General features: G+C 42.8%; 3 protein-coding genes across 9 annotated transcripts in view; 2 read left to right on the plus strand and 1 right to left on the minus strand.

Moving 5' to 3' along the window:
• ikbkb (inhibitor of nuclear factor kappa B kinase subunit beta) overlaps positions 1-6752 on the plus strand; it is a 20779-nt gene extending 14027 nt beyond the window's left edge. Inside the window, 5 exon segments of the mRNA XM_035521869.1 lie at positions 1320-1419; positions 1536-1683; positions 4933-5054; positions 5671-5770; positions 5884-6752. Of these exon segments, the coding sequence (XP_035377762.1) occupies positions 1320-1419; positions 1536-1683; positions 4933-5054; positions 5671-5770; positions 5884-5931 (518 nt within the window). The 3' untranslated portion in view covers positions 5932-6752.
• On the minus strand, positions 6308-14018 carry vdac3 (voltage-dependent anion channel 3). 6 transcript variants are annotated; one of them, XM_027022139.2, is made up of 12 exons: positions 13923-14018; positions 11676-11734; positions 11436-11565; positions 10207-10278; positions 9565-9614; positions 9120-9122; positions 8466-8618; positions 8316-8368; positions 7846-8073; positions 7574-7724; positions 7291-7348; positions 6308-7187 (listed from the first exon to the last, which is right to left on the minus strand). In XM_027022139.2, exons 3-12 carry the CDS (start codon positions 11479-11481, stop codon positions 7096-7098), a joined length of 906 nt encoding a protein of 301 aa, XP_026877940.2. In that variant the 5' UTR covers positions 11482-11565; positions 11676-11734; positions 13923-14018; the 3' UTR covers positions 6308-7095. The 6 variants fall into 6 exon arrangements, with proteins under 6 accessions (XP_026877940.2, XP_026877942.2, XP_026877941.2 ...); XM_027022141.2 differs by lacking the exon at positions 11436-11565; XM_027022140.2 differs by lacking the exon at positions 9120-9122.
• A 992-nt stretch (positions 14019-15010) lies between these two features.
• The window catches only part of enkd1 (enkurin domain containing 1), a 3556-nt gene continuing 1066 nt past the window's right edge, over positions 15011-17500 (plus strand). Inside the window, exons 1-7 of one of the 2 annotated variants that reach the window (XM_027022170.2) lie at positions 15011-15098; positions 15766-15857; positions 16013-16240; positions 16377-16549; positions 16756-16908; positions 17119-17261; positions 17453-17500. The exon at positions 17453-17500 is cut by the window's right edge and continues 89 nt beyond it. In XM_027022170.2, the coding sequence (XP_026877971.1) occupies positions 15773-15857; positions 16013-16240; positions 16377-16549; positions 16756-16908; positions 17119-17261; positions 17453-17500 (830 nt within the window). In that variant the 5' untranslated portion in view covers positions 15011-15098; positions 15766-15772. Of the gene's footprint in view, positions 15099-15298; positions 15358-15765; positions 15858-16012; positions 16241-16376; positions 16550-16755; positions 16909-17118; positions 17262-17452 lie in introns of those variants that run through there. The other variant, XM_027022171.2, reaches the window with a different exon arrangement.

The following is a 17500-nucleotide window of genomic DNA, read 5'->3' on the forward strand; positions in this document are numbered from 1 at the left end:
CTCTACAGAGGCCCTGTATGCAAATCATTCTAAAACGACTCCTTTATGTTTTACGTTATTAATATATCTAATGTAATGTTAGGCCTCTTTTGCCTGTTAACACTCTTTTATTACCTCAACCACCTGCATAATACTATGTAGGTCCCCTTCATGCCACCATAACATCTCTGACCCATCAAGGCATGGACTCTATCAGACCTCTGAAGGTGTCCTGTGGCATCAGGCACCAAGACGTTAGCTGCAGATCTTTTAACAGTCCTGTAAAATGTGAGGCAGCGCCTCCAAAGATGCTCGACTGGATTGAGATAAAGGGCAGTTTGGAGGCCCATATGGAGGTCAACAACTTCAACTCTTTGTCATATTCTTCGTACAGTTACCGAACAGTTTTGCAGTATGGCGCATTATCCTGAAAGAGGCCATTAGGGCATTACCGTTGCCATGAAAGGGGACACTTGGTCTGGAACAATATTTAGTTATATGGTGTGTTAAAATAGCATCCACTCGAATGCCAGGACTCAAGGTTCCCAGCAGAAAATTGCCCAGAGCATCACACTGCTTCCACCAACTTGTTTCCCACAGTGCTCCCTGGTTCTAACTGTTCCCTAGCTAAGCAACACACACAGACTCAGCAATGTGAAAGAAAATGCAATTCATCAAACCAGGCTACCTGTTTCTATTGCTCTGGGGTGCAGTTCTGATGCCCAGTTGCCCATTGTAGGCGCTTTCATCAGTGGACAGGGGGTCAGCATTGGCACTCTGACCAGTCTGTGACTATGCAGCTTCTTACACAGAAAGAGCAATGCATCATGTTTCCTGACACCTTTTTAGTGTAGTCTGCATTAACTTTTTCAGCAGTGTGTGCTACAGTTGCTCTTCAGTGGGCCTGGCCCAAACGGCTTGCTTTTTCTGGCCATGCATCAGTGAGCCTTGGGCGCCATGAAACGGTCCAACAGTGTCTGTCCTTGACCACTTTTGGTAGGTACTAACCACCCCACAAGACCTGTCATTTTGGAGACGATCTGACCCAGTCGTCTAGCCTTCACAGTTTGACCCTTGTCAAAGTTGCTCAGATCTTGACAACTTGACAGATCCTCACCCATTTTTCCTGCTTCCAGCACACGAACTTCAAGAACTGATTGTTCACTTGCTGCCTAATATATCCCACTGCTGGACAGGTGCCATTGTAATGAAATAATGAATGTTATTCATTCAGTGTTATTGAATGTTGTGGCTGATCAGTGTATATGCACAGTTTAACTTTATATTATACTGTTAACTTAATATTACTCGCACCCTAACTGTGTTGTCTCTGCCTTTAGAACAACGGTGTGTAGGTGATTGTCAGGAAGTCGTGAAGCTGGTGGTCCAGGCAATTCAGTTCTATGAGAAAAAACTTCGCGAGTTCTACGCACACCTCAGGTCTGTGAGTGACTGTTAACTATTACCATAACCTGTGCAAGCAACAGACAGGTAATGCCCTTTAGGATTTATCCCCCTGAATGAGCTCCTTTGTGCGTGTCCGTGTGTGTGTGCAGCAAGACAGTGGTTTGCAGGCAGAGGGTGATGGAGCTGCTGCCGCGGGTGGAGGGTGTGGTGAGCAGCATGGCTCAATGTGAGCAAGACCTGCTGCGTATGCAGGAGAAGAGACAAAAGGAGCTGTGGAACCTGCTCAAAGTGGCTTGTGTGAGTGTTCTACACAAACTTGTACATTTACACTATATTGACCTTAGACTTAGAAGGTATGCTCCAACTGGGTCTTGAGTCTCAATGTAACAGCAAGGGCTCAGGTGTTCATATAGCTAGCATGATGTTCGTTCCACCACGTGGGCGGCACTTGCGAGAAGGCTTAGGATAGTGTTCCTTGTCTTTTGAAGAGTGATGGTTCAAACTAAGCCACAGTTGTGGCACGAATGCTGCAACATGTGATGTGTGGTTTGAGCAGTGCTTTTAAGTAGGTCAGAGTTGGTCCATCTTTGGCTTTGTAGGCAAGTCTCAGGGTTTTATATCTGATGTGGCAAAGTACATGAAGCCAGTGAAGGGAATCCTGAAGTGGAGTGATGTTTTTAAAATTTTCCACAAGTCATGCAGCTGTTCTCTGGATCGGGTGCAAGGGTCTAGTGGCAGGTAGAGGAAGACTCAGTGGTAATTTGCAGCTTTGAGATGACCGAACAAGCAACTCGGTGGCGTCCACAGAAAGTAAAGGCTGAATCCTGATGTACAACCTGCATGTCCAAGTCGTGCTGGCAGAATGAGCAGAGAGATGACTGGTGGTTTTCCAAGACCACATCCCAGTTGCATGCATTTACAGACATTCTGATCAGATAGTTGTATAAGAAACATTAAAATCATTGCGAGGGCTGGTACATATATGTACCAATTCTGTCTTGCTGGTGTAACGTGGACGTGACCAGGGAGTGGGATGCCAACGCAAGTCTCCGTAACAAAGAAGGTGTTTATTGATGATACAAACAAAACTGAAACTAAAACACAAAAATTAACACAAAGACACACTAACACGCAACAGCGTAGAAACTAGCAACACCAGCCAATACTTTGCATGTAGCGTAACGTGTAATATACATAGGGTCAAACACTGACACCAGAACAATAGGGGTTTAAATACCTGTGCTAACAATGAACATAACTACAAACAGGTGTGACATGTACAATTAACATGGTAGGGGCATCACAATGGACACACACACACACACACGGGGAGGAGTCATGCTGTGACAGAACCCCCCCCGTCGGCACGACTCCGGGCGTGCCAGCCAATCGGGCCACAGTCTCCACTCCATCATCAAGCAGGGCCAGCGTGGACAGGACAAAGAGGAGGACAGCAGGGACCGAGACAACAACAGATACAGGGATGGGCACACTGACAGGAAGAGAAAGAGACACAAAGGGAGACAGAGGGACTGACATGACAACTGTGACAGGCAATGAAACAGAGACAGGAATAGGAACAGACCCCAGGGGAAGGGTAGGTGGAGGTCTCATAACTGGCCATAAGGGAATACTGGCCGACCCTCCCGTTGCTGGCTGGGGTGGGGTTGCCTGCTTGGGCGGCGAAGGCACCTCCGCCTTCCTGGCAGACGTGCCTGGGAGCATTTCCTGCTGTGGCTAGCCAGACGAGCCGCCCGCTATGGGCTCTGGTGCCATAGAGACCCTTGCTGTCTTGGTAGACTTGTGGGGACGCGTAGACTCTGGGCCAGTGCGTGCCGGATGACACCTGCACCTTCCTGGAGGCCTTACGAGGAAGTGAACGGGCTTTGGAGAGGCGTGCACCCTTCGTAGGCTTGGGCACAGGTGAGGCTTCCATCTCCATGCAGGAGTTCAGGGAATGGCCCGACTCCACATCCGAGAGAGCCTCTAGGGGAAGGTCCTCCGTGATTTGATGAGAAGCAACCGTGCACTGGGATCCCGCTTCCAAGCGTAAGGCGCAGCAGAACTCCTGCCCCTCAGTAATATAGCTCTGATCATCTTGGTCAGTGGAGGGCTGGTCGACCACCATTGTGTCCGACCCTGAATTCCCTGGATCCTCCATTAACCTCTCAGGATGCTCCTCCTCCTCTAAGTAAGGATGGAATGAGCCGATGTGAAGTACAGGCTCCACTTCCGGGCAGGGACACCACGAATCTTCTCGGATGACTGGCACTGCTATACAGGAGGGCTCGGGGGAGTACCGTCTCTCTTCTTTCCCTACTTTTTTAAAGGGATGGGGGAGTCGATTCCTTCCCTCTTAGGACTGTCGAGGAAGGTGCTAGCGGGAATCTCAGAGCCGTTATGAGAGGTTTTTAATGGGGTTTCACCCGTCTCCCCTTCTTGGAGAAGCATATCCGAGTCCTTATTGAGGCAGGTCAGCCTTGCATCCCCCATACTAGCCGTTTCCCTCCAGAGGTATGCGTCCATGATGTCGGCAAATGCGCGAGCTGCACGTCTTTCCCCCACGTGCCTGCTCACTATCCTCGCAGAGCAACATCAAATACTCCCCCGCTAGCAGACCTCGTACCGAATAGGAGTCTTGCTGCATCCCTTGGTGGTTGGTGTTTCTATAACGTGATGAGGGAGTAGGATGCCGAGGCAGGTCTCCGTAACAAAGAAGGTGTTTACTGACAATACAAACAAAATCAAAACCAAGACACAAAAATTAGCACAAAGACACACTAACACGCAACAGCATAGAAACTAGCAACACCAGCCAATACTTTGCATGTAGCGTAACGTGTAATATACATGGGGTCAAACGCCGACAACAGAACAATATACCTGTGCTAACAATGAACATAACTACGAACAGGTGTGACATGTACAATTAACATGGTAGGGGCATCACGATGGACACACACACAATATGGGGAGGAGGTCTAAGAGAGGGGGGCCATGGCTGTGACAGCTGAATGACAGGCCAATCATATCCATGATGTGAGGTCTGCTACACATGCCAAGACAAGAATGAAGATATTCGTATCTTGGGGAGAAAATTAATTCAGTGTCATCTGTTTTAGGATGATTTCCAGTATAGAGGAAAAAACAGAAAAACAGTCTTCAAGCCAACCTGGAGTCCAAAGGGAGAATGAATTGTAAACAATACATTCAGTAGGTTTATAGAGGAAAAAAAAGGTAGCTAGCTAAAATTAGCTGTAGAATCTCTTTGGAGGAAAAAAAGCTGTTGTAGACACTTTAGTCACTTTCATTGGCTCTCCTGCTAGACTGTGCTTCAAACTTGAAACACTAAAGACTATAGTAACTTTGTTTCTTAGGTTACTTAGAGGGAAGTGTTTCCTGTAAATGTTCCTGTAAGATATGTGCAGGAGAGGACCTGCAAACTGAGAGGAACAACAAGTGTTACATTACAGGTCCATACTATATGTGCACGTGCTTGTTTGTAATGAAGCCTTCATCACTTATGGTTATTTGTGTGGCTTCCAGAGCAAGGTTCGGAGTCCTGTGAGTGGAAGTCCAGATGGAGGTCGGACCTCACCATCTTCTGCTCCTCCACCCTCTGCAACACGACCTCCACCTCCTAACAGCCTCCCTATTCTCCACCAAACGTGGGTACACATGTGTAAAAGGTGGATATGGCTTCCAGTTGCTATGCATAGTAGAAGATGGATGAAGTTTATATTTGTGATATTCCATATAAGTACTTAGTAGCCACTTTGTTAGGTACTACTCTCTACCTACTTTACAGTCAATTTTACATCACAGTCGACCAATTCTGGCACAACAGTCATACTCAGAATTTAGTTGATGCCACCTGATGTTAACGATCCACAATTGTGCCAGGGTTCTAGCAATTTATCATGGAAAGATGAGGCACACCAAATAAGTTTTCAGTCTTATCCATATTTGTATAAACAGAATTTCTGCAACATTGTTTTTACAGATTTATATTAACATCTAGCTAACATCTGCCTGTGGCCCAGACTGGGTCCCTGATAAAAGTAATGCTGATACTTAACACAGACTACACATCTCAACTGCAGTCATTTACCTGACTGCGGTAACAGAAATTCAGAAATGTAATTTAGGACTGACTCTTAGGAGTTAGGACTGCATATTGGGTGCAGATATAGCATAGGTATAAAGATGTCACTAACAGTATTTTGTGTTGTAGTTATTTCTCCATCATTTGTTAAGCTCTAATGTGTTTTTATGCATGTGTAGGGAAGAGTCTTTCACAGTAATTGAAGAAAGCAAGACTTTTGAAAACCGGCTGCAGAGTCTAGTGCAGGAGACAATTAGGGAGGCAGAAACCAACATGCAGGTATTCTCACATACAAAGCACATTTATACACTCACACAAACATATTCATATTACATTCTTGTTTTTTATGTCTCACCTTGCCTGTCTTTGTGGATTTTGTTTCTGGTTTTCAGATGCTACAGGAATGGACGTGGCTCAGTGGGGGCCAGGATCTCTCCTGATATTACAACATGCCTTTAAGACCAAGACCATATTTGAATGTGTTCCATATTCATTAACTGTGGATCTCTCTTGCCTCCCAGTGGAAAAAACTGACTCACTGCAGGCAGCATTGGAATAGTTCTGTCCCCCTTTATACTGTATTTGGTAAAGTGAATTCTATAAATGTGAATATTCTACAATCATGGATACTGGATTAATGTATTGAATTTGCACATGGGAATGTTGAATTTGCACATGGGAAAAAACCTGCACATGGGAAAAACAATTCATTATAGTTTTTTATATCTAAGTTCACTTTTAATCATTTCAAACTGTCAAATTTCAAAGGTTTGTCATGGATACACTTCATTTAAATATGAACCAGAAGACATTTAATTGATTGAATATTCCTCTTTATGGTTTCCACAGCATAGGTTTCAGTGTCTTATCTCGTCAGCACAGTCAAGAATATAAACAGGTATGAGTTTTGAAAGAAGACGAGACAACGAACCCTTTGTTGTCATCTCCTCCCAAAACAGACATCCAAAATAAAGGAATAATATTCTAGATTTGGATGAAAATGATAGAAACAAAACAACTTGTATGAACATGAGTGGAAAAGGATATCCTGTTTGCAGAGGGTTCTGTTCCCACTCCCAAGTCCCACTGAAAGCATGATCCTTAAATGGTCTACACAAGGACAAGATGGGAAATGACATTCACACCAGAAGTGTCCTTTGATATTACCTAACAGTAAATGTCTTGTGATCACACTTTTGTTTTGAAACATTGAAAAACCAAACTGCAGGTTTAATTCCACAGATCGGAAAACTGTGAAAAGCAGTAAGTCATCTGAATGATGGCTTCCAGTTTTAACACAGAGTAATACAGGCAACACATAAGCCCTGCACAGCTACATCTAGCACAGTGGGGACAGAAAAATGCAGACAGTGCAATTTGAAAAAAGAACCTTTAACCCAAAAAGGAATAACCAGAAAAAATTAAAAAGGTTGATTAAAAAAGATGTTTGACCATTACAGAACTAAAAGGTTGCAAAACAAATTTGTAAATGATTGGTTGTGGGAGCAATTGGGACTGTGTATTTATCCAGGTGTTTGGGGGGTGGGGGTCATGTGGTCAGTTTCTCACTTTCTATCTGTACCTTCCAACTTCTCTCTTTATCTTTACACCTCCACCTCGAATCCCATGCCCACTTTGTGCCCGCCAGCATGAAAATTCTTTGCATCAACCAGAGCAGAGAGTGTGAGCTTCACACCTAGGGAAATGGAGAACCAAGGCACAAAACATGGTGAACTGACATCAGCACACACATACACACACACACACACACAACACACACACTAACAGTAGCTGGTTACCTGGCCGCAGAGCTTGTGTGTATCCCACTCCAACCAGACTAGCATTGTTTACTTTGGCCTGAAAATAATAGCACATATTCAGTTATCACACATCTTTCCACAATGGTTTTAACGTAGCATACTGGTTGACAGCATTATTGTTGGTACTATTGAAATATGCAGGCAGAGTGGAGTGGTGTAGTTGTTCATGGTCTTGAGGGATCTAACGGCAACTTAGTAATGTAAAATACTTTAGAACAAATAAATGCCGTTTTAGGGAAAGCAATAGAGTTTTTAGACTTACAGAGATGGACATATCCTTGTCTAACTGGTATTTAGCAGCAATGCCGAAGCGTGTATTGTTACTGCCTGCTGTCCAAGCCAGATTCACTGCTGTCTCCAAATGATCATTCACCTTCTGGTATATAGAACCACCAAACTCTGTACCATCATTACTGTAAAACAGAAGACACAACTTATCATTGCATTCATTAGGTTTTTGTATTTATAGCATGTAATTTGGATTTTGGCAAAACTGAAAATGCATTCTTGTAGTTCAGGGTTTGGTTTCCTCACACATTGGTATGCAGCTGAAAGTCTCCAGCTTTGTAGCCTAGGGCGAAGTTGTTTTGGGCCAGTTTGGACTTCGCAGTGTCAAAGGCCATCTGGTAGCCGGCCAGCCAGCCCTCATAGCCCAGCACTGCTGCAGCATACACTGTGGGCCCAGCGAGGTCAAAATCGAGATCACAACCCACGTTCATATAGTCACGCTTATAGCCTGTCTTCAGCTTAGCACTCTTCTTTCTAGAGAGAGAGAGAGTGTTGTGAGAAGGGTGATGTTAAGGAATGAGCGTTTGTATTACTATTTCAAAATCTAAGCAAACATTTGTTGTGAACAAATCTTTAATTCAAGACATTCATTTTAGTTGGATAGAACAGACAGATCAAGTAGATGAGCGATAGGACAGCCTGCAGTCCCTTGTTACAGTTTGGGGGAGTGGACATTACTTCTGGACATTACTTCTGAAGAGTACAGGCCCACTCACCCAGTGTTGGGGACAAAGGAGGTATCCAGAGCCAGCTTCAGCCCTTTGGCCAGCTAGGCAGAGAGAAGAAGTCATAAACTCCGCATAAATGCATAGAACACAATACTACAGATGGGTTGTAAAGGTTTTGTTGTAGAAGATGTTATTCACCTGATCCTCCATGGTGACCTCAGTGGTCAGAGTATTGTCAGTGTTCCATTTCTGGTTGAAAGTCAGGCCTAGCTCCTGCACCTTGTACTTGGTCTCCATCTTACCAGATGCTTTCCCAGTGTCCGTGTTACTGGAGCCACCCGTTGAGAACTCCTGGGTGGGGTGGGGGGTGGGGGGGTAAAGGCAGAGAGGGGAAGTGTGTTATTGATCAAGGACAGCAATGAGGAGGAAATAAAGGAAAGTAGGCAGACATGAAGAGAGACAATACCGAAAAGAATAAAGGAAAGGAAATGTAAGGAGGAGGCAAAGAGACAATCAACATTTTACACAAAGCATGAATAAGTCTAGCACGGTCTCTTAGAGTCGTCAGAGATACAGATTACAGGAGTGTAGTATGTCTTTTGAGCTGAAAGGAATGCCAGAACCGCAGTGGCCACTAAGTTGCACAATCCATCAATGGACAACTTTAAAGTAGCACTGCTACAGTTTTGGTCATAGAACACCCTTTTAAAAATAACCTACAGCTGGAGAAGGGGAACTCAGGCTATGAGGAGAAATCTTCTGAAGCAGCACACACATCCTCTAGTAAAAACACGCATTCCTTCTCACACTGCATCACTTGAACAAAAAAAATACCAGTAGACACACTCTTACCATCTGACAGCGAAGTTCCAAAAAGAAGTAAGCAAGAATGCAGAGGAAATAAAGTGACAGTTAGAGTAGAAAGCTGGGCATAAAGACCAATTTGACCAGATTCACATTTACACATGACATTCAGTGATTGAAAAATAAGAATGTAGTGAACCAGATATGCAGAGGGAAGACAGGTAGGACCATAAGTAGATATGAAATGTAGTGGAGTCAGACTAAGCCATGTATTCTCACACACAAACACACCCTTCTTGCTTAGGCCTCAAGGCTAACTGCTATAAGTCACTCAAATGATCTTGAAAGAACGCCTGCTATATTTGAAACAGGATTGGATAAACAGAAAGCACTCCAAAGTAGTCGAGCAGCTAATAAGCCAATTCTTGTCCTCCTAAATCTCATGAGAACAAACATGGAACTGGAAGAGTGCAGAAGAGAGTGCAGGACTCACAACTCCACTCTGGGACTTGGTCTTGAGGTCCAGTTTAACAGCTCCGAAGCCTAGAGAACAGATGAACGAAAGTGTACAGGGGTTGCGAGGGGCCTCAGGAACACAGGAGAAGAGGCAGTGGTGGTGTCATCAACGCTAGTGCCTTTCTCCTTACATACCAGCCCATCCGTCTCTCAGCCTACACAATTAACATTTCTCCCACTGAGAAAACTGTCACTTCACCAGCAACATGCATGTATAAACCTAGGTTTCACATCCTAGAACCTGAGAAGCACTTTGCTTACACAGCTGATGAAAGACCTCTGTCCAGAAGGTCCTGCTTCTCTGGAAACCTTGTATACTTCACTACAATTTTCATGACCTCTACATCTTTAACTAAAGTACACTGCAATTACTCCCTGGAATCTTCTTCAAATATAAATATATGTATATATGTGGTGTGTGTGTGTGTGTGTGTGTGTGTGTGTGTGTGTGTGTGTGTGTGTGTGTGTGTGTGTGTGTGTGTGCGAGCACATGCGTGTGTATGTTTAAGAAGTTACAAAACAAAGGGATATCTAAGACATGCTGGCCAAATTAACTTACAAAGGCATCTCACGTCTGTGTTTTGTTTTGCTGTTTTTGTGTGTGTGTGCGGTCACTCACCATAGCCCTTGGAGAAGATGTCTTTGGCAGCTTTGCCAAGGTCAGAGTATGCAGGAGGGACAGCCATGCTATCTGGAGAGAGAGAGAGACAGAGAGAGAACATACTGTTATATCTCGGAAATCAGAGTCCAACACTATATGCACCAAATCTGAATAGCTGTGGTTTGCCAAAACTGCACCACCAACTTCGGTACAACTACAGCCCAATATATTTCACATGGATTTGTTCACTGCTCTGTTAAATCTACAGGTTCACTCTACAGGGAAGAAGTGGCCTGAAAGGGTAGTTCTGACTTCTGCCCTGTCAGCCAACACTCAGCAGCGCATCATCTTTGCAATGAACTCTTGCTTTTGTTTCTTTCATTTCACTGTTTCACTGGAGGACTTGTAAATATTACCTATTGGTGTGCACATGTTGGCCATTGTACTATATTCATGCACATGAGGCCTCTTCACACTAACGACAGATGTGGATCACTGACACACGTGTAACTGCACAGTAAAGGCAGAAAGATTAGATATGAACAATAGCAAAACACTACACTGAACCTTAGAGCTTGTAACGTGATCATAGCCTTAGGGATCGATGGGATTTCCAATCAAATAGAAGAAATCAACTTTAAAGCAGAGGTGCCCAAGCATGCTGGAGTGAAACTGATAATCTGACTCATGAACCTCGAAAAAGAAATAAAAAGTCAATGTGAAAATTTCTGTGGTCATTTCAGTTGGGCCACTGCGATCAAACAAAGAAACTTCTGGCCATATTCTGGTTCCTAGAACAAAGGCCCAATCAAGGGCTTTAAGCTTGCCATCTGCATCATCAAAGGCCAGAACATGTGATGAGAAAAAATGGCAGCATGGATCCAGGTTTAGGCAGCATATGTGTTATTAACATATACCATGCCTCCGCTGAACACACCGCAGCTGCTGTAATGACAGGGCTGCTCAGTGAGCTCAGGCCTGTCAACAAGCCAACAGGCAACACATTCAGGGTGCTACTTTGCTAATGCTAACATCAAAACTGCTGAGGTTAGTTTCATACGGTGCACATACATGTACTGAGAGCTTTAGCGCAATTACATCCCAGCGACAAATTTTTAATCTGACTAAACTTGTGATATTTAGAAATATCTAGAAATATTCTCATTATTTTTCTTAATTTTCCTCCATCATCTTCTAGCTGCCCTCCACTGGCCCCAACACTGACCCCGCTCCAACCCACAACTCACCACACCCCTCTGGTATACAGTGATCACAGCAGGACTTGTTCTTCATCTGTGCCTCTTTTCCTTTCACTTTCTTCTTGTTTTATTCTGTCGATCTTTAAAGTCTCTTTCCACTCCTTTCTCAAGTATCACTCTTTAGTGGAGATTGTATTCAGAGTGGAGAAACACACACAATTAGCCATAAACATATGTTCTATTATATAGTAATAAGGTTCTGAGTCAGTCTGTTTAAACTGACCTTACCTCAGTTAAACTTTGTCTTGAACGCACACTGCTTGGGTAAATCTCTGTCGATGCAGGATCTGTTTCGAAGGACCATAACAGGTATCGTGTCATTTGATTGGTCTCATGTCAGGTATCATGTCATAATGACTGGTGTCTTCAGAAACATGGCACCTTTGAGTACCAGCCTCTTCCCCTGCTTGCTTCAATATTGTGACCTGGCTCAGTGGTGTGGATTGTGACACTGTCTAGAATGAAATATCAAATCCCAGGAAGCAGTGTGCATAATCTTCTGCTTCTCCCCCGAAAAAAATCCCCATGGCAACCCTGCCCTGACATCTGCTGACAGGCAGGAGGGCTGATCGCATGGCCGAGCTGCTGAGACAGCAGCCTTTCAGCCTTGTCTCACACATATATACAGAGAGCACAACCCCACACCCCAAGTTCTATAAATAGTTAGAGACAAAACTGACACCACTCACCCATTTGACAGGAGAAAGATTACGAAACAGGAAATGCTCTCCTGAAACCTGCACTAACCCCTCCATTCATGAAACAGTCCTTTCATGGAACAGCCCCTTCATAATGTACCCCAAGCAACTTGATTCAACTAGTGGTATCTAACCCTTTACTACCCCTCCGCGTTACTGACCCTTCCATGCTACAGAGCAACTAACCAGAGCTATTAAGGAGCGAAAGAGAGAACGCGAGACCAAGAGCACGCGAAAGAAAAACAATTAGCAAGAATGGCAGAAAAAATTTGCAAAATATCAGTGTCAGAAACCGCTGAACTGAGGAGGGTAATATTTCTGTGAATGACAAGTGTGGACTGTGTCTATAGCAGTGTTTTGTGCTGGGCGTCCTGCACATGTGCACGTCTGTTTAGCGTAGTTTTTCTCTAGTACCTCTATCAGCTTGTCTGAACAGGCATGTGAGAGGGCAAGATAAGGTCAAAGTTCTGCCAAGTTGAACAGGCGCAAAACATTAATATTCACCATTACAGACTCACAGACTACACAAGCATGCATACATTTCTACAGACCTTATCAATCACAAACACAGCTCCATCCTGCAGCCTCTATCTAAGTATTCTTCTAGATGTGGCTGTCAATACATGATGATTAGACTGGCCACTTACGTTAAAATACGGTTGGCTCTATGCACATAGGGAGGGACAGGAGAACAATTTTGATTTAGTTTTGAAACAAAGCAAAAGTTGTCAGCATTATAAACTGTACGTAGTGCGCAAAGACAGCTACAAATTTTGCCTGCTTTATAGAAAAACAGAATGGAAGAAAAACTTATCAGAAAGAGTCTGAAATACCTCGTGACCACTGTGTTACACGAGGGATAAAGGGAAAAAGTAATACGGTGTATAAAATATCTGTAGGCTAACTGACTTTGGCTTCGTGTCCTAAATTGCTATTTCAGTTCTAGTTTTGCTTTCGATATCATTGCTTTCGAAATAATTTCAGACGTTAGATTAGATTTCCAACATTTCTACATTTTTCACTCCAGAAACAATGCAACAAAGAACTTCACTGCGCATGACTATGAACGCACAAATAATGTCTGCTCAGTGAACAGGTTTTTATGGATGCTTTATTTTTCAATTCACTATAAGCATCACCTGGCATCTTCAGAAGCTGTGGGAGAGTTATTATTGTCTCTGCTAGGTTACATGCGCACAAATGCCTAAATCGGAGATTATTTCATTGGTCTCCGTTACATCTGAGTCTTTGCCGTGCGTCAGAAAACGGTGCCTATATATTTTCTGATAATTCAAATACATTTTACGCACCCTTAAGACTTGTGGAAACAGTCAAAAATGTACTGGGGTTATCACTCAATTTGAGATTTAGACTGTAGTTAGTTGCAAAACAGTTTCTTATTCGGATGACCAAGCTTCGCTGCATAGGCCTATATAATAACCTACTGCTTAAACAGTAATAATATCTCAAAAGCCAAGCAAGCCAACTAGCCGGCGACAGTCCACTGGACATATGCGCCTCTTGTATAATAGTTATTTATAAGAGTCCTTAAATAAACCGATTAATTGAACATGTACAATTGAAGTTTCAAGGAGAGCGTTGGTGCGCCGCGGCCCGTGCAATGCCGTTAGGGTGTCTTTCTACACGGCTTGGACGTCTCGGATTTAGACGCCTGCACATTAAATCGCATCACAAATTTAACAAGCATGCTTTACCCTCATACTTGACAACTGCCTAAAGTGACATTCGGGCAAATGCATCATGCGTTGGACCATACCGTTTACTCCGGTGCGATGTGCTGGCTGCGCTGCGGGTGTGAATGGTAGCTCGCGTAAGAGGGCACGCTGAAGGAGAAACTAGCAGAGGAGGAACAGTAGACACTGCGCATGCGCAATGCATATCGCTTTCCCTTTCTTCGTTTCTCTGATTTGTGTGTAAACGACGTTGCACAAAAGAGTTTTTTTTTTTTTTTTTTTTTTTGGTTGACAGCGTTCGCCTTTGTAAATATTTTAAAAGTACATCTATGGGTAATTTAACATTTAAACCAGGCGAACATAAAAAAAAATAGACAGATGTATAAAAGCATAAAGCATAATAGCATAGGCTAGGCTATTATTATTTACTGCCTCATTTCAACATATTGAATAAATTATCGTGGAAAAAACTTTCCTTTTAAAATGTTATATTATATTATATTATATTTTATAATTTATATTAAATTTTATATGTCATATATATATATATATATATATATATATATATGCGCTCTCTCGTTCTCTCTCTCTCTCTAACTTATTGTACTCTCTTTTACTGTATTGAATTGTGCATTATTCTATAGGCTGCTAAATTTATTTTGGGATCAGCAGAGTATCTATCTTGCTATCTATCGAATTTTGAATATGTCTACATCTCTTACTACAGTACACTGCAGTTCCTTTTCAACATGAAATAATCCAAATCTATGTAGAGGTTTTACAGTGCGCCCCTCTAAAACGTCTTATGATTTAAGTACGTCACCAAGGCATAGCAGGTGCACAAATTATATTTACCAAGAATATCAAGTAATGTTTTCACCATCCGATGAAATACCGAGTGATAACTTACACTCAAGTAGCCTGCTATCGCCTAAATATTCCGAGATAATAATATAGATAGATAGATAGATAGATAGATAGATAGATAGATAGATAGATAGATAGATAGATAGATAGATAGATAGATAGATAGATAGATTGATTGATTGATTGATTGATTGATTGATTGATTGATTCACTGATTCGTTGTGAGACAGTCACTATCACTAGCTGGTCCAAACCTCGCCATTGCCACTGTGTCTTTAAGCCGTTGCCATGGAGAAGTGTTCGGCTTGTGTGTCATAAATATAGACGTCTACAACGGCTAGCTAGCTAAAGAGCAGATTTTTAACTGCATTCAGTACACATTTATGCAAAAGGTAAAACATGTTCCATCTACATTAACCTATTTGTAAATGCCTTTTTGACCGTTGGTTGCGGACTGTGGTAGGAATCTCAAAGGTAGACATCAACTCCAGTGTACTGCGACGGATTCAGTTATTCTAGCTAGATGGTTCATTAGATAGCGACAGCTATTCTGCTAAAGCTCGCTATCTAGCTATCTTGCTAGGTATGTGGGCTATCATATCTAAAGCATAAAGTGCTTAAGAAGCTTACACTCAAAGAAAAGTGAAGACGGTAAATTATTTGTCTTATTGACCGGTAAAATATAGTCTTTAAAATAGTTGCGGCATTCTCGAGTAAAGTTAGATGGCTACCGCTATCTAGCGAACTGTACAAATTTTTCGCCACAACAATTCACGTGTCCCATTGAATATCGGTGACGTTACTGAATGTTCGAGCTCATAGTAAATCTGTCCCCCCGAGCAGAGCAGGAGTCGATAGATTGATTGATTATAAATTACAAGAAACTTTATTTTTAACGTCACAATTTATTGAGCAGAGGAAACAAATACAAGCGGCAATTTTAAACCTAACAGGTCAAGCCAATCGTTTGGTTAACATATATAGGTAGTTCAAAGAATTCTTTATGTAGTTTCACTATGTAGTATCACTAATTCACTGCATTTTCACATCCTTATACAGCACCATCATGTGTGAGGGACCTTCTGTATTATCTGGGCCTATTCCACCAGACCCCTCACTTTTCCCTGAATACTACAAACGACCAGTCTCTGGTAAGGACTTGCAACTAATTAGATTAGCTGCTTAACAATATAAAACTTAATAATTTGCATAGTACTTTATACTGTTGTAAGGTTGTGGTAGTTTACTTTCTGTGCATTATTTATTTATTATCTTATCTTTTATGTCCTGTGTCTCCTTTATTAAGCCCGAGGTCGTCTGGAAGGGAATTCTTGGGGTGAATCTTTAGCCCTGCTGAATGGGCCTTTAGCTCCAGATCCTGCTTTGTACCCAGGGTGTTACAGTGCCCGCGTGCCTCACCTGCCCCGTGTTGGCCCCAATGCTACACACATCCTAGAAAGAAACCAGAAAGGAGAGGTGGGAGCCCTTCTTAAACTGGAGGGCATCTCCCTGACCCCCAGCACCCCTAAACACAGTAAGGCTACAACAGTCCTTTTATTTCCATCTGGAGCAGATGTGTAGCATAAATAAATAGCCACATATAATTAATTGATTTGTTCTTCTGTTCAGTTATCCTATGTTGCTGCTTTCTCAATTGCTCTCCTCCTCAGCACCTGCAAAGCGCGATTATGGCAAAGAGAATGTGCGCAGGCTGCGAGAGATCCAAAGACGCTTCCGTGAGCAGGAGGCACAGAAGGAGCATGCAAAGCCAGTACCTGTTAAAGCTCTTTGGACTTCGCCCAAATACCAGGACATCTCGTCTAGGGTCATGGCCCAGTTACAAGTTAGCATTTTAGAACTTTACCTTTAATTTGTAACATTGCTACATTATTAAGTGTAATGCATTTTCAAATTTTTGATAGGACAAGATTGCTAATTTTCATAAATGTATTTATAAATTATATTTGATTATTATCCCAGGAAGGCAACAAAATGTGCTTATTTGTGTGATCATGTACTTCATCTGTCCTCTTGTCCCACGTAACCTAGGAGAAAAGCCCACCAAAGAGGCCAGAGTGCCAGAACTTTCTAAGGGCCCACTCACTCTGTGGTACCGGCAGTCGACCTCAGCCTTGTTGGGCACGTTCAACTCCAGCTCTGTCCTCAGCAGCCAGCCCAAAACCTGACGCAACAGATTCAGAGGTGTCACACTCCTACTGTCCCTCATTCAAACACAAAGCCATCATAAAATGCATTTGCTGTAAATAGCTGATGGAAACTGAATTACCTGCACTAGTTTTTCTTGGAATGCCTTTTTTTGTTGTTTTCTATTCTGTGTAGTGGTATTGCAAGTTGAACTTGTGACCACGCTGTGAATAATATGTAGCTGTACTGTGATCTATGCTTGTGTAGTTCCAGGTCAAAGGCCACATGGTGGATTTTGTGAGACATAATGCACGTGCTGCTGGAAAAACTGTAATAAGACGCTCCCAGTCCATGCAGAACCTGCGTGACAAACAGCCACCAAGCAGTGTCAAAGGCCGTGTGCCACAGTAGTGAGTGATTGTCAGTCTTTTACATGGGGCAATATTAAACATGCATTTTGACTAGTGTCCACCTTGATTTAATCCACATCTGCATTAAGGACTATTATTCTGTCAAATAATAAGTCTATCAGTGTCAGTAATTGGTCATCGTAAATTCTTTATCTCTGGCTGTCTTTCCTGTGCCTCTTTCATTGTTTAAGTTTGGAGGAGAGAAAGGAGCAGTGGCGAAGGGAGGAGGAGGAGAAGAA

This window comes from Electrophorus electricus, chromosome 23 (assembly GCF_013358815.1).
Source record: "Electrophorus electricus isolate fEleEle1 chromosome 23, fEleEle1.pri, whole genome shotgun sequence".
NCBI classification, from domain to species: Eukaryota; Metazoa; Chordata; class Actinopteri; order Gymnotiformes; family Gymnotidae; genus Electrophorus; species Electrophorus electricus.

Bases quoted from the DNA above. Each gene is read 5' to 3' on its own strand.
- vdac3 (XM_027022139.2), bottom strand. From the start codon at position 11,481: ATGAAGAACAAGTCCTGCTGTGATCACTGTATACCAGAGGGGTGTG. The intron at 7,725-7,845 runs GTGAGGAAACCA...TCTGTTTTACAG, and splicing joins TTTCAGCTGCATACCAATGT to TAATGATGGTACAGAGTTTG. The intron at 7,188-7,290 runs GTAACCAGCTAC...CCATTTCCCTAG, and splicing joins CACACAAGCTCTGCGGCCAG to GTGTGAAGCTCACACTCTCT.